This window comes from Grus americana, chromosome Z, assembly GCF_028858705.1.
Source record: "Grus americana isolate bGruAme1 chromosome Z, bGruAme1.mat, whole genome shotgun sequence".
Lineage (NCBI taxonomy): Eukaryota > Metazoa > Chordata > Aves > Gruiformes > Gruidae > Grus > Grus americana.
The window spans coordinates 13,907,849-13,932,540 of record NC_072891.1 but is presented as its reverse complement, the minus strand read 5'-3'; the positions used below and the strand labels follow the sequence as shown (position 1 = coordinate 13,932,540).

General features: G+C 36.1%; 1 protein-coding gene across 4 annotated transcripts in view; it reads right to left on the bottom strand.

Moving 5' to 3' along the window:
* Window positions 1-746: 746 nt before the first annotated feature.
* Window positions 747-24,692, bottom strand: part of SPEF2 (sperm flagellar 2) — a 67,682-nt gene continuing 43,736 nt past the window's right edge. Inside the window, exons 22-33 of one of the 4 annotated variants that reach the window (XM_054809432.1) lie at window positions 23,327-23,464; window positions 20,696-20,856; window positions 19,667-19,850; window positions 18,722-18,887; window positions 14,858-14,980; window positions 13,087-13,225; window positions 10,944-11,173; window positions 2,508-3,700; window positions 2,192-2,409; window positions 1,897-2,105; window positions 1,686-1,809; window positions 747-1,581 (exon numbers count right to left, since the gene is read on the bottom strand). In XM_054809432.1, coding sequence (XP_054665407.1) covers window positions 1,206-1,581; window positions 1,686-1,809; window positions 1,897-2,105; window positions 2,192-2,409; window positions 2,508-3,700; window positions 10,944-11,173; window positions 13,087-13,225; window positions 14,858-14,980; window positions 18,722-18,887; window positions 19,667-19,850; window positions 20,696-20,856; window positions 23,327-23,464 — 3,261 coding nt within the window. In that variant the 3' untranslated portion in view covers window positions 747-1,205. Of the gene's footprint in view, window positions 1,582-1,685; window positions 1,810-1,896; window positions 2,106-2,191; window positions 2,410-2,507; window positions 3,701-4,360; window positions 8,557-10,943; window positions 11,174-13,086; window positions 13,226-14,857; window positions 14,981-18,721; window positions 18,888-19,666; window positions 19,851-20,695; window positions 20,857-23,326; window positions 23,465-24,692 lie in introns of those variants that run through there. The other 3 variants (XM_054809430.1, XM_054809431.1, XR_008574636.1) reach the window with 3 other exon arrangements.

Sequence of the window (24,692 nt, the reverse complement as noted above, 5' to 3'; positions counted from 1 at the left end):
AATCTGATGCGCTATTTAGACCTAGAAGTAGTATGAATATATATGCAAGACACACAAAAAAAGACACTATATATATGTGTGTGTGTGTTTATAATGTATCTTCTGCAATTATTAGAGATGTTTTATATTGAAAGAAGCAATCTTAATTTAGAAAAGGGTTGATGTGAAGGTGAATGACCTCACATTAATTTCTCCCAAATTATTTCTCGTTAATCTTCATCACTGTTGGAAGAACTAAGAAGGGTCATTAATGATTTTACATTAGCTATCTTTTGATATAAATAATTGCTTTTTCCTTGATGGTAGAACTATATTTAGTTGGCATGATTTAAATTGATTGGCAATTATCAAGTAGAATGCTGCACTTAGAACACATAGAGTTATGAAATTACGCAATCAGGTTTCTCATTCTCATTCTCAGCTCCTAGATTAAAAATCAAGATACAGCATTCTTACTGCAACTCTCACAAACTTTTTTACAGGGAAAAAATGTGGTTCAAGCTGTGAAGTATATTAGTCATGTCCTGGCTGTAAGAGCATTTGCTATGGGAAGACCAATTTGTGCAATTAACAATCAGCAATGGAAAATGGATGTGTTCTGCCTCTCTAGGAAAGTCTTCTGAAGGACAAGTCGGACAAAAATCTGTGAAAGGTCATGTTAAACTTTATCCACAAGACAATAAAAAGTAGCAATGCATACAGATATGGAGAGAAGGTATGATCCAAAGTTCATAGGCTACAGAGGTCAAGCAATCATTTGACAGAAATAATGCACAGATTTTCTACACATTTATCAAAGGAAAATCAGGGGGTTTGGAATCACTGAAGCTTCTTGAACCATTAAAGACTGATAGTAAGATGACAGTTAACTCCAGTGGTTATAATTTATTATGACTCAGCTAAATGCAATAAACAATCAGATAGAAGTTATGAGTCATCCCTTTGTCCACATGTCACCAAGGTAACAATGTACTCCATTATTTTTGTTCATTGTCTTCAGATTTATAGAAGTCAGGTATAGAAGGGCAAATGTAAACACCTACTGGAGATTCAGTGGTGAACATAAAGAAAAGATATATTTTAACATTATAATACATTATGAAAAAAAAATGTAATTTTTACACTCATTAACCCAGCAAGGTATTCTGTAGAAGTGTCCTTGTACATTACAAGAAGACTGTGAAATAAAAACTAACAATTTTCATCTAGTCACTTCCAGAGAGACTCTCCAAATCAAACTCAGAGGAGTAATCTGGTCTTTCTTTTGTCATCACATCACCTCCCTGTAGTCTTCTATTTCTCTGCCAAGTAACATTCCACAAATGAATAGCTTTCTGGGGGTCAAATTTCTTGATATCTGGAGAGTTCATCTGAATTATCATAAGATCCGTCACACTTTCAGACCTTAGTTTAGAGTGCAAATGCATCATGGTGAATTTCATTTGACTGAAGCCTCGCTCTGTTTCAGCTGAGCTTGCTGGCAGAGTTAGGATCAAATCTACCAATGTCAGGATGTTGGGATACTTCTTTGAATAATCTGAGTTCACTAAATCCCATGTCAAGGTCTGGATGTTCTGAAATCTAAAAAGCATGGTAAGAAGTATAATTATAACTATCACTAAATGTATTTCCATAATCCTTTGGAGTAAATCAATAAAGAGACAGAAATGCAGTTTTCTTATTACCTGTTGTACAGCTCTAATTTCAGCATGCTCCATTCAGTTTCTACTTCACCTATTTTCACACTAGCAGCTTCTAGTATGACTTCATAATGTCTAGTCAAGACAGACACTTCCTTTTCACCAAATTCTATAACAGAGGCAAAATAAAATTATTATTATGCTTTTAAAGAATTTAGAAGGTGCACTTCAAATAGCCAATATCACAGTTCTATACCTTGTTTCATTTTGTCAGGCCATAGCTTAAAACTTGCTATAGTAGTGGCTCTCAAAACGTCTTGACTTGCATCACAAAAACAATCACGTAGCCTTTTCATCAAATTACTCAGTACTTTGGTTCGTACTGCTGAAATATTTCCATTTCCAACCAGCTGGTAACCATGAAAGTGCTGAATGGACTCCATCAGCCGCTCCTTTGGACCAGCTCTGAAAGATACAGAATACAAAACAATATATAATACTCTTTTATTATATTCTAAGAGATCATGGTTCAGTTGTTAGAAATGCCAGACCTTGTTTGATACATGTGGAGTGTTTCCAGTGTTGACTGCACAGTTGCAAATATGTCTGCAATGGAGGAGGTGTAATCCAGAGTAACACGGGACAGAATGTTGAGGACATTGATGACATCCAACAAGAAGTGAGAAAACTTGACTATCTCCATTCTCAGAAGGAGGTGTAAAAGGGCTTTGACTTTCTGCTGGTTTGAGGCTCTTGAATCTGTTTCAATCTGGAAATCAATATAGGAAAAAAAAAGTGTCAGGTATGTGGACCAAATTAGCCATAGCAATTTTTTCTGAAGTTACATCCAAATTTTAAATCATTTACCTTACTCAGATGTAGAACAATTGCAGGATAACCTTTAAGAAGAATTTGTAGAGCTGTTTGTAGACGAGGAAGCCACTGGGAGCCTCCAATGCGAGAAGGAATAGCTGGGCGTAACTTAATGGCTTCATATGTGGCTTTGAGATTATTCTTATTTAGAGGTGAATTATGATAAAAGTAATACATATTTCTCAAGATATTCCTTAAGATGCTGTATAGCTGAATATTTTTTATCGCTCCTTTGTAAGCCAGCTTTAAGTGGTGAGCAAAACAATGCACAGACTGTACACAAGGCTGAATTTCTCTCAGAAGTTTAGCTACCCCACTGTTTTCTCCTACCATGACATCTGTCCCATCACTTCCAAATCCAACCAATTTTCTTGACCAGTCTTGGCTTGCCAGACTGAGTTGAAGATTTTTTTGTAATGTTTCCTCAATAGCACTTTTTATAGTTGAAGCATCAGTTTTGTGAACAGGTTGAACCCCAACAATCTGGCAATGGACTTTTCCTTTATTTGCAAAACGTACATAGACAACTGCAGCTGCTTTGAGTATACTGTCTGTGACTCTACCACTAATAACAGAAAAGAATTTACTTTTCTCTAGTTTCTCTTTCAAAGATCTTCTTTCTACTTCAGCAATAAAATGTATAAACATTCTTGCTGACTTGTCATTTCTAAATACAGAACCAATATCTACTCCTTTCATATCATCTAGTTTGCACATCCAATCAAGGTCCGTAAAGGGACGACCAGATTTAGCAATAGCATGGCATGTTCTAAAAATATTTTCTACTCTACCTAATGTTATGGAATTCATGCTCTTCAACATCTGCTCAGCAGAAGCTGTATCTGGTGAAGCAGTACTGGCAGCTTCCATGCAGGTAGCCCAGGCATGAGCTTCACTACTCTGGTGTGTATTTATAAACTCAAGTTTGAAGTCATCAGTGCCAGAACAAAAATTATGAATGTTTTCCCCTAAATCCACATTATGCTTACGACATGATGCACAAAACATTATTCCCCTTTCATCATCATATTTTAACCAGGAGTATTTAGTTAGCCATATTTTTGGAAACTGTCGATTCCTCTTTGTTCTCTGATGTTCCAAATCTTTCTTCTCTTTCCCTCTGTCACCAACTTCTCTCTTGCTAGAAGAATTACTCTTGCTTTTAAATTGCTTCAGTGCTCTTATGGCTATAATTTAAAAAGAAAAAACTGAATATAAAATAGTTTTTATTTAATAAATTAGCAAATGTATCCTTTCTTTTTCAGTTCAAGTTTATTTTGTAATTTGGGACTAGACTGTGACTTGAGATAAGCAGCCATAAAAGAGAACAAAGAAAACTGAGATCTACTCTTAAACCACTTGGACGCTACGCAGGACCCTTTTAAAAAATGGTCAGTTTTGACTCCAATTTCCTTTTGACTACCAGAAGTTTGTCAGAATATGCAAGTAGAAAACTTCAGCAGCATCAATTACCTTTTTTGAAACAGAGAAAAACAGAGTTAGGGAGTGGAATTCAGAATGGTCTTTCAGGCAAAATGTTTCCAGAAGATACTATTGAAGCCATAAATCTATTACAATGCCCATTACACCTGACACTAATAGAAAAGTTAACTTGGAGTCCGTAAATTCATAATCAAATGCCTGTCATAGAATGCATAAGATGTTCTACGGTATATGCAGTTGACCTGATCTTCTTAAAATACATTTATCTGAAGAATGATTTTACTACTGATTTGAGAAAGAAGAACTGCATAAGCTTCACATTTTGCTTTCAAAATTGAAGTGTTCTTAAAGCATTGAGATTATTCTCAATATTATTTTCCCGAATTTTTCTCAAGATGGTCATTCTTATACTTTGTAGGAACAAATTCCATAAGCTGACATTTTTAAAAATTCTATCTTTAGAGCTCATAAATCTCCTACTTTTAGCAAGTAATTTAATTAATTCTTTTAGTACACCTTTGCCATAAGGTCATGCCTTGAAAAGAAAGTAGTTAAATAATGAAGACAAATTCCATGCAGAACTGAGACAATAAAGCTAGAAATCTATTCATTGGGAAATAGCAGAAGTAAAGCACTGAGGAAATGGAACAATCTGGGTCCCCACCCTCCTTATTGTGATGTGCGCGTCAACAGGGAAAATTAATAATTGTGTTAAGGTAATCATACAGAAATGCCATTTCTGGTGCTTTAAAAGGTCTTAAGAAAAGGAGTCTTTGTACCCCACACTTTTCTATTTTACAAGAAGGGGCAAATTTTCATATGTGCATTATACAATTTTTGAGAACTGTTTGTTCCCATTGTCATAGAAATGACAGTTTTTCTGCTGTGTTCTATTCTGAGCATCCTGACAGGCCATAATACTAACAAATGTTAGGAACATGCAAATAAAAAACTTTCCCATTATAAGTGATTCTTTAAAAGAACTTTAAATCTGAGGTAGCAGCTGTGATCCACATGGACAGCAAAAACAACTAGACCACAGAAGCTTTTTCTGACATGTGCCCAAGAATAGTTGTAACACCTCTATAGTGCCTACTGCTTCTTGAGGTATATGGGCACCTGTAGAAATTTGCTGTTGATTAGAAAAATGGGGATCAGAGTAGATTCTGTGAGCCACTATCAGGGATAAGATTCCCTTTAAGATGGACCTTCAATGTTACCAACACTTTTCAAGTTTTGAATTTTTTTATTTCAAAACATAAATATTTAAACTCTTAGAAAAATATTTCAGGGACACCATATGTTTATAAGTGATTAGTTGTAGGTGTCTTTAGAAAGACAGAATATCCTACAGACTGTAAGAACAATAAATATGTAGCTAAGAGGCATAAATCATCAGATCAGCTCTATAATCCATTATACTCACTACAGATCCTCCTTCTGGTATATCCTTACCATGCTTACCTATGGAAATGAAGGCAATGCAATTGTGTTGCCTATATATCTCTGCATTAATTTGTTTGTTTGCCAGTTCTCCCTCACTGATAATTTTATAATGGCCAGTTTGAACCAAATTTGTCAGAAGAGTTATGAAGGTCCTATAAATTTCTTTAAGATTGGTTCCGACATACAGGAGGGAGATCCTCATAACATTCCTACTGAGGTAAAAGCAGGGAGATGATCAGCTTTTATCCACTCTGCAGCCAAGAGGTGTAAGTCAACCTAAACTCAGTTCCAGACCACACGCAGCATCCAGTGCATCCTGGCCATAGCTGTGCAAGCAAAACACATAGGTAAAATGGCATGAAAGAAGATAGCAGTTTTTTGTTTGTTTGTTTTTTAAATGAGACTAACAGACATGGAAAGGAACAGGAGCTGGACTAGTTGGAGGAAGCTGGGAACTTGGGAAAAGGTGGGATTTGTTGCAGTGGTACTACAGAAAGAACACAGGATACAAAAGGAAGCCAGCCTGTATTACTCATGAAACAACCTCTTTTTCACATAAAAGTTTGACACCAATGAAATAAAAAGGAAAACTAATATAGAAAAAGCCACACAAGGTAGAATTGGTTTTCACTGACGTCTTTTTAAAAGTGAGTATCTTTCACTGATAGACAAGGTGACACTGACAAACATTTATATATGTTTCAGCAAGCAGTGCAGAAACATAACAAATGCAAAAAAATAGTTAGTGAAGAAATTAAGATTATAACCACATGTAAAACTGAAAAGAGAAAAATAAACATTCAAAAAAGAACATTAAGAATGACAGCAGCATATGTGTACACTAGATATGTACCCTGTGAACCAGGACTGTGACATTTTAAAGGGACAAAAGAAAGAAAGAGCAATCACCATGCCTCAGTTATAAGGCACAGATATGAAAAAGAGACTCTTTTTAATGATCCACCAGTCAGCACTGAGGAACTATAGTAAAGATTCAGATTATAAATGTATACAGGTAACAAGAGATTGTAAAACTGTACTACAGATGAGAATTATGTTAACATTAATTTTTCATCAAATTTTACAAAAAACATTTAAACAAATTCCTATTCCCCTCCATTTTAACTGAGAAAAATATTTCCATAGTGATTTCTGACTACAAGGTTCAACGATGATCAATGCAAGTTACACACCACAGTCTGCAGCAATACCATAAGAGATGAATGAGTGAAATAAACCCTGAGGCTGAATTATATTAATCTAATTTTAGTAGTCTAAAAGCTTCTAAAAGATACTTCTGTCCTTTGATGAAAAAAAGAGGAGTCTCAAAAATATGATTCAGTTCCTCCAAAATATTGAGATACTCACCACCCTCTGTAGGTGATTTTCACTGTAAATATTTACTTAATTTATTCACTAATTATTACTGATTCTGCTATGTTATATGTCCAATCCTCACTAATTAGCAAGAACTGGGATTTTAAATTAGGAATCACAGAGAGTAAGGTACGCGTGTTGAAGCACAGAAGCAACGAGGGGAAAGGAAAGTTCCTCTGTCATGCTGCTTGAAATCTTAATACTTGGAGAGAGATATATATTTTCAAATGCACAGAAACATATACAAACATATTAAATATGTTTCATAAAAGTAATTGGCTACATGGATTTTTAAATACCATAGGCAAACAGTTACAGATTTCTGAAATTAAATAAGATACATGATTTATAAGAGACATAACAGGGCATGTAAGTGAAACTAAGTCAGTAAAATTATCAAATTTTCCATTATCTGTAGGGAGAGATGTTGTATCTATTTTGGATCTCTGATTAAGGGCTTCATATCCCAAAAGCTTAGGCATTTTCTATCTATATCATTTTCTAGTAAAAGATACTTCCTCTGTCTACAAACCTAACCTTTCTTATTTTCAAGTTTTGTAAAAAGCACATTGAAGAGAAATACAGTCTTAGAAAAGATAAGTTACAGATGAGAAACGTATTTCTGTGCTCACATATAGACTTCACTATTCACATCAAAGTCAGATCATGAGGATTACTACTGTAAGCTCTTTAATTGTTTCTACAAAAGTGCTTGGAAAGACAAAGCTTAACCTATAGACATTATTCAGGGTCAAAATGTAATTCTATTACACTCAACAAAATATTCTAATAAAAAGGTAAAATTTCAGCTGAACTAGATGCACACTTTAATATGCCTAGCTGATCCAAATCCCAAGACAGTAAAACTCAATTGACAAGTCTACAATTTGAAAAGAAATAGCAATACTATTTGCTCCTAGGCTGTCCTCTATGTTTTACTGGTTCACCTCTTAGCAGACTATTGTATAGTCTATACATATGCATTTTAAGCATTTTTTGGATACTGGATATAGAAGTTTTTTAAACCTGACAGGTGTTTATTTCTGATAATATTCAGTTCTATAATTCAAACTGGAATGGTTCATGAGCATCATGACTGTGAAAAAATAAATAAAATTTAAAATTCCCTTGTATAATCCAGTCATAAGATGGAGAACAAAAGTCTGGGATATCTATTTTGACCTGTTTGGTAATGCAAAACATCAAAATTGCATTCTCTGAAGCACCTTTAGAAGAAAATTGAGATATTCCAGACATGTGCTAATTGAATTGACAATAGATGTGGTCATAGGAAGAATATAGTGCTAAAGGGAATCAAAGAGGATGAGATCTAATAGATGGTTAGTTTAATTTTGTTGATAAGAACAGAACACATCCAAAGCGACTGTAGAAGAGAAAAGAAGTGTTAGTAGCTCCATTTAAGACCTTGCACAGTTCTTCCTATAAAAAAGCAGCACGTTCGTGAGGCAATATATTAAAGCACTGTTAACAAATTGATCAAAGGAGTTAATGAAATTAACAGATACTGCAGAGCCACCTTGAGTTTGGGCAATGTCACTCGGAATAATAAAAGAATAATAATTTCAGTATTTTGTTATCAAATGAAAGACTGTGTCAGTAGGTAGGAAGGTCCCACATAGGCTGTATTTTTTGTCCAGCGGTGCTTAGAATGGTGAGTAATGTGCTTCCATGGAGAACCAAGCGTGCAGAACAGAACAAAGTTGTCTGTGATGAATCAGCAGTTCTTTAATACTTTAAATTCCTAGGAAACACAAAACTGTTTACAATTTTTATAAGATTTCTTTTGTAAACAGCAAACAATTTTAAAGTACATTGGCACTCCCACTTTTTACTTTCATTTTGGCAATGTATTAAACATCTCTTGAAAAGACATCCTTTTGTCATTTACCAAATATCCTGTGAGAAAACTGTTTACAGGTTTATTTCTTCCAACATAATATTTTCTCCTATGTTACTCTTTGTTTTGCTTGGATTTCTAGGTAAAATTCTTCTTCATGTAATTTCTATAATACTATAGAAAATAAGCCTAATATTTCATTTTCAGAACAACTTTAGAAATTTTGCTATTTAAATAGTACAGAAGATTGGTAGATTTATTCTATTTAGACTTGCTCTATAGTCTATGCCTTGTGTGCTCGTTTGTCTGGATTTCCATTATGAATGCTCAGAGGACTGCTCAGGTGAGTAACAATTAGAAGACTAAGATGTTTGGCAGCAAATCTAGATCTGTTTAGAGGTTCTTCAAGACACAGATTAGTTTTTGTTACTTTTTTTCTCCTTTACAGCTGCTGTCCAAGTTTCACTGCTGGTGTGCTGGGTGCTTTAGTGTTTTTCCATCTTTTGTTCAGTAAGAGACTAACTGCTAAGGAGGCATGTGTTTTCTGTGGAGCATTCTGTTGAACAAGGGGAGACAGAAGGATGTGAAAAATTTTCCTGATGTTTTATGGGAGGAAAGATTTAACTTTTCCTGTGAAGTTTCTATAATGAAGGGGAGTGGTAGCCTTAGGAAATCGGGGATGTGATTTATATGGCCTTAAAGTGTGTAAGAGAATGGGAGGAAGTATTTTAAAGATGACCTGCATAGTTTGTACTTCCCATCCTAATACAGCAATGCAAAAAGGTAAATATCGTGACTTCATAGCCACCAGACAGAAGAATGCTGTTGTATGTTCTCTGGGACAATGGTAAGGAATTACTCTTTAAAATCAGGTCCCCGAGAACACGCAACAGCATTCTTCTACTGTCTCGTGGCTATTAAGTCAAGATATTTACTTTTTGGATCGCTGTGCAAGTCATCTTGTGGACCATTTTAGTGGATATAATATTATCGAAAGGAAAATATTGTAGAAAGATAAAGATTTCATTTGTCTTAATTATTACAAATGTACAAGGAAAATAGTTTTTCTGTCTTATGTCAAAAATATTAGAGTTTGTATTAGACAAAATTTTTGTGTTTCAAATATCTTAATGAATAAATTATTTAAAACCAAAAGAAGGCCTTTTAAATGGAATGACCAGTAAAACTGGTATCTGTGTTTCACCTCTATGGCATTATCAAATGGTTATAAACGTACAGATTTTTAGTTTCACATGGCACTATATATGCAATTCTATCTGCTAAATTAATCTCTATAGAAGAGTTGAGAATGCTTAACATATACACACACACACACAGTCCTACACTATAGATAATATACATCTCTCTAAAGGAAAACTGTAAGTATCTTTCTGCCTAAAATGGGTTCATGCTCAAAAGGTAATTGGAATTTCTCCATAAATATACATGAAAAGCATTTCTGAATAAGGAATTAAATTCAACTTCATTGTGCCTTTGTGGCCTTATAATATTGGAAGAGTTGGATCCAAAATTGTAAGTACATGTTCATGTTTACACATTGTATTTCACGATCTTAGTGGTAATCATACTAAAATTCTAATATGGAACACTGGCAGTAATGAAACCCTCTGCAAATATGTGTTTACTTTCCATCTCAGTTTAAAACTGCCTTACCTAAATTATTTTGTAACATTTATACAGCAATAGAAAGTTTTGCAAGAAAATCTTTTCAAGCATCCTAAGCCTAATGTTCCCATAATTAGAGGGTAGGCACACAACAAATGCAAGTACAAAGGAAAAAAATATGTATCTATGTTAACATTTGCAAATCACCCAAAACATCTGCCACACATTGACTTGAAGAATATAATGGTTAATAGTTATAATAGACCCTAAATAATACTTTCATGAAAATACTGATTTCTTTTGAAATGTTTTTTTAAAAGTAATATATCTTCAGTGTTCATTGAGCTATGAATTCATAAACGACTTGCACCTTTAAGCAAAGTAAGCATGACATATACTACCCTTAAAAACACATTACAGAGACACCTGTTAGAGCAATATTAAGTATGTGGTCTTGAGGAGCCCATAGCAAAGACATTTAAAGCTTTCAAGTGGTCTGGTATTTCACATTTTCAATTTTCTGCACTGTGACTTCACTTTTATATGTAGCAGGATCTTTAATTGTAGTATGATCTTTAACAATATAGGTAACTAATGTTTAGTAGCTCCCAGCAGTTACTTTAATTTTTAAGTAGGTAACTAAAAGTCCTTCAGGAGTGAAAAAGAAAAAAAAATCTTACCTTTAGGTGCCACCTGTAGAAACTGCTTATGAAGCGTAGTAAGTTGTGAAATAGTTAGAGTACCACTTCCAGAGGTCTCTATGGGTGGAACATGTAGTGAAGGAACAGGGTCAGGAATCACTTTTACATCACTGCTGATGAAGAAATCTGTCTCTTCTAAAGTTATTTCATATTGGATTTTGCTAGAACTTTCAATATGATGTCGTGCAACCTCTATCAGCTTTTCAACACTGTGAAAGTATTAATGCAGAAAACAATGAGTATTTTTAATGTAGACAATGTTAATAACTTAGGTTCAAATTCTAATGTGATTACATTTTCAGAACTTTCCTGAAGTAAGAATTACAAATCCTCTGTGTGAATTCTGTACTCAGCAAAATCATCATGAAGTGTACTCCTCTGGCAGCAAGAAATCTTGTGACTGTGGTAAGAAATTTATATAAAGGCAGACCTAAGGCACAGAAGAGACCTGATGGAAAATATAACAGGATGATACTTTATTCCATGAATTTTATAGACATGGAGCATACATGTTCCATCTGTAATTATCTTTTAGCCTATTTCAATGCCGTGTCTTCTGCTCTGCCCTTAAATCCTAGATGTATAAAGCACTTCCTAGAGTAGCATTGTGGAGGGGCATATGAACTCCTGTTTTAAGTGTAATGAGTTCAATTTATACAGGGACAGACATCAGCTGTCTATAATGTTCAGCTAGACATAGGTTTGACCTGGGGTGTCAGGTCAAAGGACATGATGTTCTGTAAATATTGTGTCTTTGGTAGTGCTTATTGTCAGGAGAGCAAATAAAGCTGGCTGGAAGGCAGAGGCTCAGCCTCTTTGAGCTATTGCCTGCTAAAGCCTTCACATCCTACATTCATGTCTCTTGTCCTGGGCGTGCCCTGACAGGGATCAACTAGCACTGTCCCAGCTATGCTTCAAAAGTTAGTGCAGGCCAGAAATATTTTCCAAAGGCAAAGTGACCCCTTTCTTTTGGAGAGCAAAATCCTTCAATTATATGGACATAGGCCACTCTATGTCAGATGGCCTAAATGTCAGAGTGGTCCCAAGTACCTTGTATTTACTAGCTGATTTGGGATGGCTGAGATGGAGTTAATTTTCCCCACAGCAGCCCTCACAGTGCTGTGCTGTGTATTGGTAGCTAGCGAGGTGTTGATAACACACCAGCATTTTGGCTACTGCTAAGCAGTGCTGGCACAGCATCAAGGTTGTCTCTCCAACATCCACGCCTCACCAGCAGGCTGGGGATGGGCAAGATCTTCGGAGGGGACACAGCCAGGAGAGCTGATCCAAACTGACCGAAGGGATATTCCATACCATATGATGTCTGCTCAGCAATAAAAACTAAGAGAAAGGAGGAGGAAGGGGAGGCATTTGTCATTTACAACATTTTTCTTCAGTAGCAACTGCTATGCATACTGAAGCCCCACTTCCTAGAAAGTGGATGGACATCACCTGCTGATGGGAAGTAGAGAATAAATCTTTTGGTTTTCCTTTGCTTCGGCACACAACCTTTGCTTTTGCTTTATTAAACCATTTTTATCGTGACCCACAAGTTTTTTACCACCTTATTTTTCTCACCTCCCTGTTCTGCTGAGGAGGGGAGCGATAGAGTGGCTTGGTGGACACCTAGCACCCAGCCAGGGTCAACTCACTATGCTAGGACAGAAAAACTGCAAAGAAGAACTTTTTCTTAATTTTGAGAAATGTTATACGTAGTGGTAATAACAGTAGGTGGAATTTTCCAGCATGTGTAAAGCATAGGAAAGAAGATAACCCCACAATCCAAAGTGACAGAAGCCACTGAAATGATATAGAGGCTTGTACTAAATGGGATAACTGGTCGTCTGCTGATGCTTGTAAATCTGCTAAATCTGTAGTCTAGAAAAAAAGCAGAACTGATCATTGCCTCTACTGCTGCCACCAGAACCTTCTAATTGTCCAAGAAATGAGATATTACCATTCACGTATTTAAGATAAGATGAAATTCCAGTTCTTGAAATGAAATGATTATTTTCTTAATTTTTTTATTTTCAAATTACTTGCTTCTATATAAAAAACTATCTTTACTGGCATATTGTAGTTTGAAAAAAATAGTTCCTGTTTAAAATTGGATATACATTACCTGGACATTTCTGCCAAGAACCTGGATCCAAGCCACTTTTCCATATCTTTATAAGCCTCCTCTGCTTTCATTGTTAGGTCTTCAACAAATGCTAAAGCTTTTTCTTTTATAAGTTCTAGCCGAGACTTTGTGGCTACCTCTGTTTAAAAAGTAATGTCATAATAATTAACATTTATAAAAATTTGAGGAAAATTCTCAGTCTTAAGCACCTAAAGCTTAATATGTTAACCTGTTTTTAGGGAGTAAATTATTTAATTTCTTATAGTCTTTAACAAATTATTTTTCAGAATCAACCCTATTGCACAATGTATTTTACAAAAGTGTGTCTTCTAGAAGTAAAAAATATCTTAATAAAACTAATATAGAGGTGCAGGGAATGTTTAAGTAGGCAGTGACATTTGTTGTGGTTTAACCCTGCTGGCAGCTAAAAACAACCACACAGCCCTTTGCTCAGTCCCCACCTCCCCCTCAGTGGGAACACAAAAGAGTTCACTTTCAAAATTTTAAACATACAATGGATTTGGGTTTCAGAAAGTGTTATTTTATTTGATGGCAAAGACATAAAAGTAAAGGCTCTAAGCAACTGACAGTATGTTAGAGGATGCTTTATGCCTGTCTGGCCACCTTTCTTCAATACATTGTAAGCCTGACTTATTTGTGACTTCTCTGCATTTTCTTTGAGTAGCTGCTATCAGTATGTTACAAAGATAAGTGTATTACAACTTTTGCCTTCCTGTATTTTCAGAAGTATGTAGTGCACAGTCCACTGATAAAGCTGCTCTCTTAACAGTAGCAGGGTAAAAGGCAAGGCACGTTGATGCAACAGAGAAATGGAATATGAAATCAACATAAAAAAACTTAGCAACTGTTCACAATTAGTGACTTTGCTAGTCTCTATGTATCTCTACAACCAAAAGCAGAAGCATCCAGTTACCATAGGTGCAAGTGAAACTATGATCCTCAAATGTACCAACTATGCACCTGTGCATTTATGAAATGCTTGCCAAGGAGGTAACATACATGACTGTGGGCTTGCCAACTGTTGACAAACAGAACCTCTAACAGCTAGATTCTATCTTCCCTTTAGTGAGAAAGAGGTCTTTTTCTTTTAGTCTAAACCCATCTTAAAAAAAAAATTCAACCCATTTTCACTTTGGGGCTTCTGTTTTCAGACATCTACTTTTGGCTGAAATTGACCACTTGGCTTGGAAGTTATTGGGTAAGACAGACAAAGTGACAGAATGACTGAACAATACATAGTTTTTGTAAGGGTCTGTCTGGAAAGGAGTTTGGAAGAATAAACAAAATCTGTGTCTTGCTGTTTGAATCCCATGTGGCTTGAGGAAGAGGGAATCAAATAGAAAAGCATCAATGAAATATAAAATTTCCAACAATTTTTTTCCCAGATCAAAAAATTTCCAATACTGAATTCAATTCAATTGAATACTGAAGAGTGGCTAACCACCTATGTGAAACTTACTCTCATGAAGAATACTTGCTTAGTAATGGAAAATTAAATTAAATTGCATGAAACAGAAGTGAACAAAAAGAAGGAGGAAAACACATTTCTATTTTAAATATATTTACCACAAAATCACTGATGACTACCACCCTAAAAAAAATCCTGATCTCTCCAGACACCCCTTTCTCTGTCCTTTTTCTTACTTATCCATCCATTTTCCATGGAGTTTCTGGCTAGTGTAGACTATTACACTACCTAAATTAGGAATAACAATCACCCCCCAATATAAGTAACCAAATAGTAACATACCCTCATGTTTCAAGGCACTGAAATATTCTTTCTTTATTTTAAGTGTCAATTCTTGTTTCTTTAATTCTTCTGGGGTTATGGGAACTGGACTGACTTCAACCGCAGATGCAGTAGAAGGTGGTCCTGCAGGAAAATAGACCTCTCAGAGTCTTTGGACTTTGCTGGTAAGTTTGTGTATCCATATATAGGCAGTCACAAGACAGCACATTTTTTTAAAACAAAAAATGGCACTTTCCACCTTACTTGATGTGAACATTTATGAGAATACAAAAGTGGCTACTCAGGTGTCTTATGTCAACGTAAGATATTTATATTTCTTCAAATGTCATTTACATTTGCAAGACATGCTAAGATTAACACTGCATAAAACTACTCCAGCATATACAACTGTTCTAAAATTGCTTAAATAACATCCTAAAATGTATTTCTGAATGGAAAATCATGACTGAGTAGGTGTGCTTCTGCTGTGATCATAGGTGGTCAAAATGTTCTCAAAAATAACCCTAAAATCTACCCTGTTATCACAACCAGCACATAAATAAACCTCTTTTGAATGACAGCTGTTCTCTCTAGAGCAAACTGTGGTAAAAATGCTAGGTTGGTAAATATAATTGCTTACCAACAATAATGCTACTTAAAAAATAGTAACTCAGAAGAAAAAAAAAAGTATGTTGTTTCATGCCTTTCTAAACCATTCTGTTAGCTGCTTTTGCAGCTTGTTTTAACATACATATCTATGAATAGACATTGTAAAGGTATTTTATCGTGTTTTAAAGATTGCATGAACTTCTGCAGTACAACACTTTGACTATTACTCAAAATTATTAAAAGATCTGTAGCTGCTTTGTCCTTGAAGAAGAATACTGAAAAAAAGTGACATTTGCATGATACATAAGGTCAACATAAAGCAAATGGTCAAATCTAGAAGTGACAAAATCACATGTGATAAGTTGTATCACTTAATTACTAGCCTATAACTGTATCCTAGGGAATCACCTGTTACAGGAGCACTACAGTAACATTGTATTTGGCATGAAATCAAAGTTGATACTTCAGTTACAGATACATCAGTTGATACTTTGTCTTCTACATTAGGGATGCACAGCTGTTCTAGTTGCAGTTTTGTCACTTTACAGTTTTGTGATTTCAGCTACGTCATCTAGTACCAGGTCTGAACAAAAATTTTGTTCCAAGAAGCAATCCACAACCCCCGACCTAGCCACTTAGTATACGATAGGCGATAGCTGCTGATTTTTTATCACAAGGCCTTTTGAGAAATCTGAAAATCTGCTACCCTCTTGGCTGGATTGAGACACATCTAAGTCTCCCTGGGGCCCACGAGTTAGGTATCCATGTGGCTAAGTATTTGCAGGCCTATACTTGTTTACTGTACTATGAGCAGAATCAAGCAGAGAGAGCGCACTGAGTACAGTGCAAATGAAATGTCTGCCAAAGAAAAAAAGTCAGATGCTTTATGCATAATAACACTGTAGTTAGCAGCTTTCTCACTTGGAAATGGAGTACCTGAATTTCAGGCTACTGTCATACTTGCAGGGCTTGAGTCCCTCTCTTGCTATGTAGAATACATGAGCCCTGATGGGATGCACCCCCGAGTGCTGAGGGAGCTGTTAGATGCTATTGCATTGCCACTCTCCATCATCTTTGAAAGGTCATGGAGAACAGGAGAGGTGCCTGAGGGCAAGAAGGACGACCCAGGAAACTACAGGCCAGTCAGCCTCAGCTCTGTCCCTGGAAAGGTGATGGAACAGCTCATTCTCTAAGCATGTGGAGGAAAAGGTTATCAGAAATGGTCAACGTGGATTCACCAGCAGGAAATCATGCTTGACCAATGTGATAGCCTTCTATGATGGCATGACCGGCTGGGTGGATGAAGGGAGAGCAGTGGATGTTATCCACCTCAACTTCAACAAGGCTTTTGACACCATGTCTCATAGGCAAGCTTAGGAAGCGTGGGTTAGATGAGTGGACAGTGAGGTGGGTTGAGAACTGGCTGAATGGCAGGGCTCAGAGGGTTGTGATAAGCAGCACAGAGCCTAGTTGGAGGCCTGTAGCAAGCAGTGTGCCCCATGGGTCGGTGCTTGGTCCAGTCTTACTCAACATATTCATCAATGACCTGGACGAGGGGACAGAGTACACCCTCAGCAAATTTGCTGATGATACAAAACTGGGAGGAGTGGCCGACACACCAGAAGGCTGCACTGCCATTCAGCGAGATCTGGACAGACTGGAGAATTGGGCGGAGAGGAACCATATGAAATTCAACACGAGCAAGTGTTGGGTCCTGCACCTAGGGAGGAATAACCCCAAGCACCAGTACAGGTTAGGGGTTGACTTGCTGGGAAGCAGCTCTGCAGAGAAGGACCTGGGAGTCCTGGTGGACAACAAGCTCTCCATGAACCAGCAGTGTGCCCTTGTGGCCAAGAAGGCCAACGGTATCCTGGGGGGCATTAAGAAGAGTGTGGCCAGCAGGTCAAGGGAGGTCCTCCTCTCCCTCTACTCTGCCCTGGTGAGGCCACATCTGGAGTACAGTGTCCAGTTCTGGGCTCCCCAGTTCAAGACAGACAGGGAACTACTGGAGAGAGTCCAGCAGAGGGCTATGAGGATGATGAGGGGACTGGAGCATCTCTCGTATGAGGGAAGGCTGAGAGAGCTGGGGCTGTCTCGTCTGGAGAAGAGAAGACTGAGAAGGGATCTGATCAATACTTATAAATATCTAAAGGGTGGATGTCTTGAGGATGGGGCCAGACTCTTTCCAGTGGTGCCCAGTGACAGGACAAGGGGCAACAGGCACAAACTGGAACACAGGAAGTTCCATCTGAACATGAGAAGAAACTTCTTTACTCTGAGGGTGTCAGAGCACTGGAACAGGCTGCCCAGAGAGGTTGTGGAGTCTCCTCCTCTGGAGATATTCAAAACCCACCTGGACGTGATCCTGTGCAATCTGCTGTAGGTGATCCTGCTTTAGCAGGGGGTGTTGGACTAGCTGATCTCCAGAGGTCCCTTCCAACCCCTACCATTCTGGGATTCTGTGATGTCTTTACAAAAGATACAAGGTTTAGGGTACTAGCCTTGCTTTCTCCTGGAGCTATGACATTTTGCCTAAAGAAGTGGAAGTTACTTAAACCACTACCTGCTCAAGGAAGTATTTATGAAAAAATGTATAAACAGTATTGCATGTCAGGATTTGTTCCAGCAGACTCCCTGAATTGCTAGGCTAAAGAGATAGGATTTTTTAGGCCTGTTTCTCTTTTGCAAATAAATTTTGTATTCTCATCTGGCTGGACAGATTCTTGCCAGGCCTATGAGCAAGATCTACCTCAATGGGAGTCTGCTCTTTTGTACGATTACGTATGCCATTAGATTTTCTGTTCTTTATTTATACCACATTACAGTCATATATAAAAATGATGGACCTTGATAGATCCATGCCACTATGTGGCTGATAAATTAATTCCAAGATATCTTGGGGGATTGGATAATATATCCATTCTATTCCTGTACTTTTATTTTAATATTTGAAATATTTTGACTTATGGCTGGAACATAGGCAGAATTCAATTCCAAAATAACACTTGGAGAAAAAATAACATTTAGTTTCTATGTTCTATTTAGAATATTTATTCCTACATAATGACAACAACACATATGATTAAATAAATGCAATTGCCATTCAAAAGCCTCTGTATTCCTTTATTACTACCAGCTTTTCACATTGATATGTCAAATTTGACATTTCAAAAGAGAAATTAAATCCAAATTAAATGTCTTGATTACTCTTTTCTGTATTACTGACATAGTTACAGCTCAGTAATTTCAAGCACTGCTAAAACAAATTTCAAATACCTTTTTTTTTAGTAGCTGATTTGGGAGAAAGCTTTTTGGCATCTCTGGCATCTTTCCCAGTAGCTTTGCCTGACAATGTCTGTGAAGATATCAGATCTTCCTTCAGTTCCGGCTGCTGCCCTTCTTTTTCTTCCTCCATTTCTTTAGACTCTATTTCAGCTGTTACCTTGACACCATAGTCACACATAGTGAAAGTACATAGTATCAACACTGTGCAACTAATGTTTTAAAAAGCCTATACTTGCTGAAAGTACTTGTGGAGACATACACATATAAATAAAACAAAGGAGATATTTTAACTAACTAAATTGATTACATTTTGGTTATTTATCAAAAATAAAATTCTACAGCAAAAATGCAAGACAGAGAGACAGTGGTTTTAATTCTTGCAACCCATTACCTGTACTGTAGGAAAAAGTGAGAAATGTAAGAATCAACAGTATGCAAAGCAAGACAGCAGTTATACTGTAGGGGTGCAGAAATTAACTTATTTTAAAATGATCAAAGACAAAAGAAAAAAACATACCTAGAAACAAACCATTTGAAAAGCCCACCTAATTTAATTTTAGCTAAATATAAAAAAGAATGTAACCATAGGTTTTGAAGTCGTGAAGGGTTTGAGCAAACTTTGCATCACAGGGTAAAGCTTGTCCCTCTTCTCACACTTCTGTTGAGGGATAAGGGGGGAGTTTATCATAGAAGTAGATATATAGAGTCAACATTCAAAGTATTTCTCAGTAATGGAATGAAAGGGTCAGTTATAAATACTGAGGTGCTGATAACAGAGATTACACCATTTTCCTCATAGAAACACAAACATATTCAATGGAAATATCAGTGGTAGAGCAAGAGGCATGAAATCAAGATACACAGTGCAAAGGCTGTGTGTTTAGGCTGCCTACTGAATGGAAGGCTTTGACTGTCCCATCCAGAAACATTCCTTACCATATTTGATACTGCTGTTACTGCTGTTTGCCATGTCTCAGTAATAAGATTTTCATCTTTCTCAAAAGTGGCTACTCCATTTTCAGAACTCTCATCTTTAGTACTCTTCTGTAGAGTTCCCTTGCTTTTTGACTTGGTAATAATTATTTCTGGTGAAGGCAGATTCCAAGAAACCAGAGGAATCCTTAAAAATAAAATATAAGGCATAATTCACACTCGCCTTTATAAAAGGTATTAATCTGTAACTCCATAGGAGCATATGCTAAAAGAATGAGAATGTTACTTTCAAAATTTACCATAGCAACAGAAAAATTTTCCTTATGACCAAAAGTGGTGAAATTTGTAAATGACACAAAACTGTCTAGTTTAACTACAGAAGCTAAGGAATAACAATAGATGGATAAAACTATGACAAATGACTGCATGATCTACTGATATATTCCACATGGGCTAGAAGCACAGCCTCATTCCTCAGATAGTTTCCAAATGAACTGTAAGTATTTAAAAAAAGCAGGTGTCATTATTGACAGTATTTTTGATAGTGAAATTACTTGATGGTATCCCTTACCTTTTACTGTGGCATTCTGTTCTGTGCATCAAAGGCTGCTTTGATTTATATTTGTCATTACATAATCAATTTAATTATGTTTGTTGGTGCACATTTTAAACCTGTTAATGTTCCATAACAATATTTAACCTAGTTATGTGACGATTGTGCTGGAAATTGTCAGCAACACATAGGGAAGTAGGAAACATTTCTATAGGAGATTTCTTTCTAAGGCAGCTCTTAAAATGTTTTGTAATTCAGAGATGCATGAATGAAAATTATATAGATAAATCAGGAAAAAATCAGAGATAAATTAAACCTATAAGATGATTCAAGTTTCATTATTTGACTATAATCGCTAGTTAAAAATTCTTATTTCCCCATCCTTTGAAATATACACACATATATTTCCACATACACCCACAAAGCTATCAGTGCATTGTATTTTTTTATATTTATATAATTTAATAATGCATTTCTACCTTCTTGATTTGTTTTTATCTTCTTTCTGCTCTACATCAATAATATCTAACAATGGGATTCTAGTAAAATCTTGACCATCATCTGTTGGGATTTTTCCTTCCATTGCCCTATAATAGTCACGAAGAAGTCTTTTTGTATCTTGGAAGCGATCCACTTCAACCTCAAGATAGAAAGGACAGAAATATTGCAATTCAAAACAGAACTAATTTCTGTTACATTTTTAAATACATGATAGGAGAAGCAATTCTAAATCCTAAGAGTTTGAAGGAGAGCAACGAACATCATATTTGTTTGAAAATTTGTAGTATATTCAATGCATACTTTTACTTGCATGTATAATGTCTTCACATTGGCATTTCTAAGGATTAATAAAAATCTTAGCAATAAATAAGGTTTGATGCATTAAATTTAATTATAAAATATTTTGATGTATATATATTTCTATAGTAGCAAGTATACTAGTACCAATGAATTATAGGGATCTTTTTGTTCCAATGAAATAAAATCCTTAACAGCATAAAATTAAAAGAGTTAAGTGATGGAGAAAATTTTAAAAGCCATACAGTTTTTCTGGACCAAAGATATCAACAGACTTTACACACCTTTGAAGACCTTTTTGTGTGAATCATCTTGGAAGACATCAAGTAAGATTCAAAAAACATTTAACACCTGTCATGTTTTGATTTATTGATACAGTATGGTGTTAGTTCCTAACTGACAAAACAGTACTAAATATTCATGGGAAAATGCACAAAACCACATTCACAAAACGAAGGATGAAAATTTTGTGGTGTAAACCAGCACTTATCCATAAGTTAAGGAGAAAGTATCTTCTAGTATAACAATGTGTACACAGAAAGGTGGAAAGAAATCTGATAAACGGCATTTATACAAATCTATGTGTTTATACAGTAGCAGAGCCACCTGGGGAATATATGTAACTTCCCACAGAAAAACCCACAAACAGAGAGCTCAAGACCAAAGAAGCCTATTTTTGGCTGCTTCACAAACAAAGCCATAACATAAAGATATAGTTCCTATATTTTTCGTTCTGTAGTTTTAGCGTTAATAATTCATTTATTCTGGGGAGTATGTACTAAGTAAAGAAAGTAAAAATGGTTTCCTTTGCATTTTTCTTTAGGAAAATAAAAGCTTATATATGGTTAATACATGTATTTGTAATTTTAAATGGCTATTCTGCATATCCACACAAGACAGATCAAATTAGATTTATAATGAATCTTCCCTGGACTGCACCATATATGTCCATGAAATTCTGCTAGAAGAGAATTAGGATTGCTATGTAATACATGAATATAAAAGAAGAAAAATAAAATATTTAAGCTTAGGAATATTACTTTAATTTGGCTCCCTTATGTATGTAATTCAAGATACATTTTTAAAATACTCTGTCCTATAAATATCCTAATTACAGGATGAATATGGTTCAGTTAGTCAGCGACTGTTTGACATTTCAATCTCTCTTTTTAGTCAGTGGTCTTAAGTCTTTATTTAGGGTATTATTTAGACTCTTTGAAAACAGAGTTAATAATCTCCTTGCTATAGCAACTGACTACTTCACAAACTTTACTTAAGTTACCACAACACTCATATGAGATAAGAGAGTAGTTCCCTTGTTTATTACACATACAAAAATAACACAGAGAATTAAAAGGCAGGAAGCCCATCCTAAGATGCTTAAGCCTGATTTTTCAGCCAAATTAGCATCACATGGCATCTGTTTAAAGCATTGTTTTCATTGTCTTCCTTAGAGCTGCCCAAACTATCACAGAATGGTCACTCAGTTTACAGAAAAGCCGGTCTAGTCTAGTCTATTCCAGATCAGCCCTAAACCAAATTTATGCACCTAGAACACCAGTCACAGGGAAATCTTACTTTACTTCAGGAACTGAAGTAATTAATAATCAGGCTGAATGAAAGGAAAGGCTTAACATAGGGGAGAGGAGAACCAACGAATTAAAAATGGTCTCTTGAAAACTTTAAAGTTAAATGTGTGAAAGCTAGGTTGTATTTGAATGGATTTTCTCAAGAGCAACAACTGGCATCACATTCTTAAAAACATTCCTTGCAATTTGTTTTTCAGTCTGTAGGTAAAATTTCAAGCCACATTGGTGAAGTTACAACTGAAATAATTTTGTGATATGGGAAATACAGGACAACCTTAACAACAAGTGGGTCTACAGCAGCAATGAATTATGTTTTTATATATTATATTATATATATGAAAATTAAGAGCAGATGTCAATATGATCACAGAAGGATAAACAGCTTTAACATTTCTGTTACAAAACTCAGATGATTCACTGTACTGATAAAATTGCAAAACGTAGTATGACACACTATGCACATGAAAGTTTAGGGGGTTGGACTATACCAATGGTGTTTTTCATAACATTTTCTGACTGCCAAAAGTGAAATGTATGGAATGTCATCTACTTGTTGTCTCTTAACTTTCTAGATAAATTCAGAAAAGGTATGAACATTTGCTTATTTAATTCTCAATCCCTCACTTATTTGGAGCCAACCATATGAAATTCCTCTGAGGCTTACTGTCCTCTAAATCTAATTCACTGTCCCCTTCCATTGCAGACTCTGTAGTAGATCCATACCTGCATAAGTGAAAAGAAATGGTTCATTGCAATCCCTCTACGATCTGGTAACCAGCCATCATTCATTATATCAGTACGTTCCTGCTCTGCTTCTTCCCTTCTGTTATCACAGATATCCCACAGAAGATCTCTTAGATCCTAAAACACAAAATCAAATATGAGAAATAAACATGAAAGAAAACTTAAATACCTTTTTAATATTTATTATTAAAAATGATATCTTTTTTCCTGTGAGCAGAGCATCTTCCCATTTGGGGCTTTTTCTTTATTGTTATAAATGTCAAACCTTGGTCAACAAGTCATACGCTTACAGAGAACTGTCAGAAAAGAGCTTTACGAATGTGCCAGAGAGAATACAAAGGGGTATGAGATGAATGCGTAGGCTGCCTTGCTTTCCTCAGGCAGAGAAGACCTAAGCTAGACAAAGATATGACAACATGAATAGCTAAGCTCCCAACTTCACCAACAACCTTCCACTTGAATGGTTTCCTAACTAATACACTTAGAAGAAGAATACTCTAAAGGGACATGCAATATGAAAAATTCTGAGAAAATTATGTCAAAGTTCAAGTATTCTTCCAACTTGGATATCTGCATGCCATTTTTCTTTAACGTTCTTTATAACTAAGGGCTCTTCAACTAGACCTACTAAGCATACAACATGCATGCACGCCCTCTGTTACACATTGCTATCTCTGCATGGAAATAATGTGACAGATGTCTGTGTAGTAAGAGGTGATGGGAAGAGAAGAATGCTGTTAAATGCAGTGCTAAGGTAGGCTAAGATGAGCTGTTTCTTGGGCTCCAAGCAGTTCTACCCCACCTGACCTGTTGTGGGATAAAGAGAAAAGGTGTTCCAGACTACTAGCCCTGCAATGAGGAGCTTAGGCTTCAGGTGATAAGTGATCTCATATTCACCAGGTCTTGGTCTCAGCCTAGTATGTTGGATCCTGTTTCTCTCACTCTGTTCAAAGACTTCAGACAAATCCAGTTGGCCTCTGTTGGACAAAAGCCACAAGGAAGCTGACAAATGAGAAAGTCTTTGGGCTATCTAACACATCAGTGATGGCATAGACAGAAGGTAGCCAAGGTGAAGGCTATCAGATATTAATGGTTGTCCACATTGCAGGATTTATATGTAAGGATATGTGCTACTGAATGAAAAAGATATAAGCATACAACTTACCTGTTTTGCAGTGGTAGGTTGACCTTGGCTGGCTGCCAGGCACCCACCAAGCTGCTCTATCACTCCCCTCCTCACAGGACAGTGGGAGAAAATATGATGGAAAAGCTTGTGGGTCAAGATAATGATGAGGAGATCACTTCTTACCATCACGTGTAAAACAGACTCGACTTGGGGAAATTA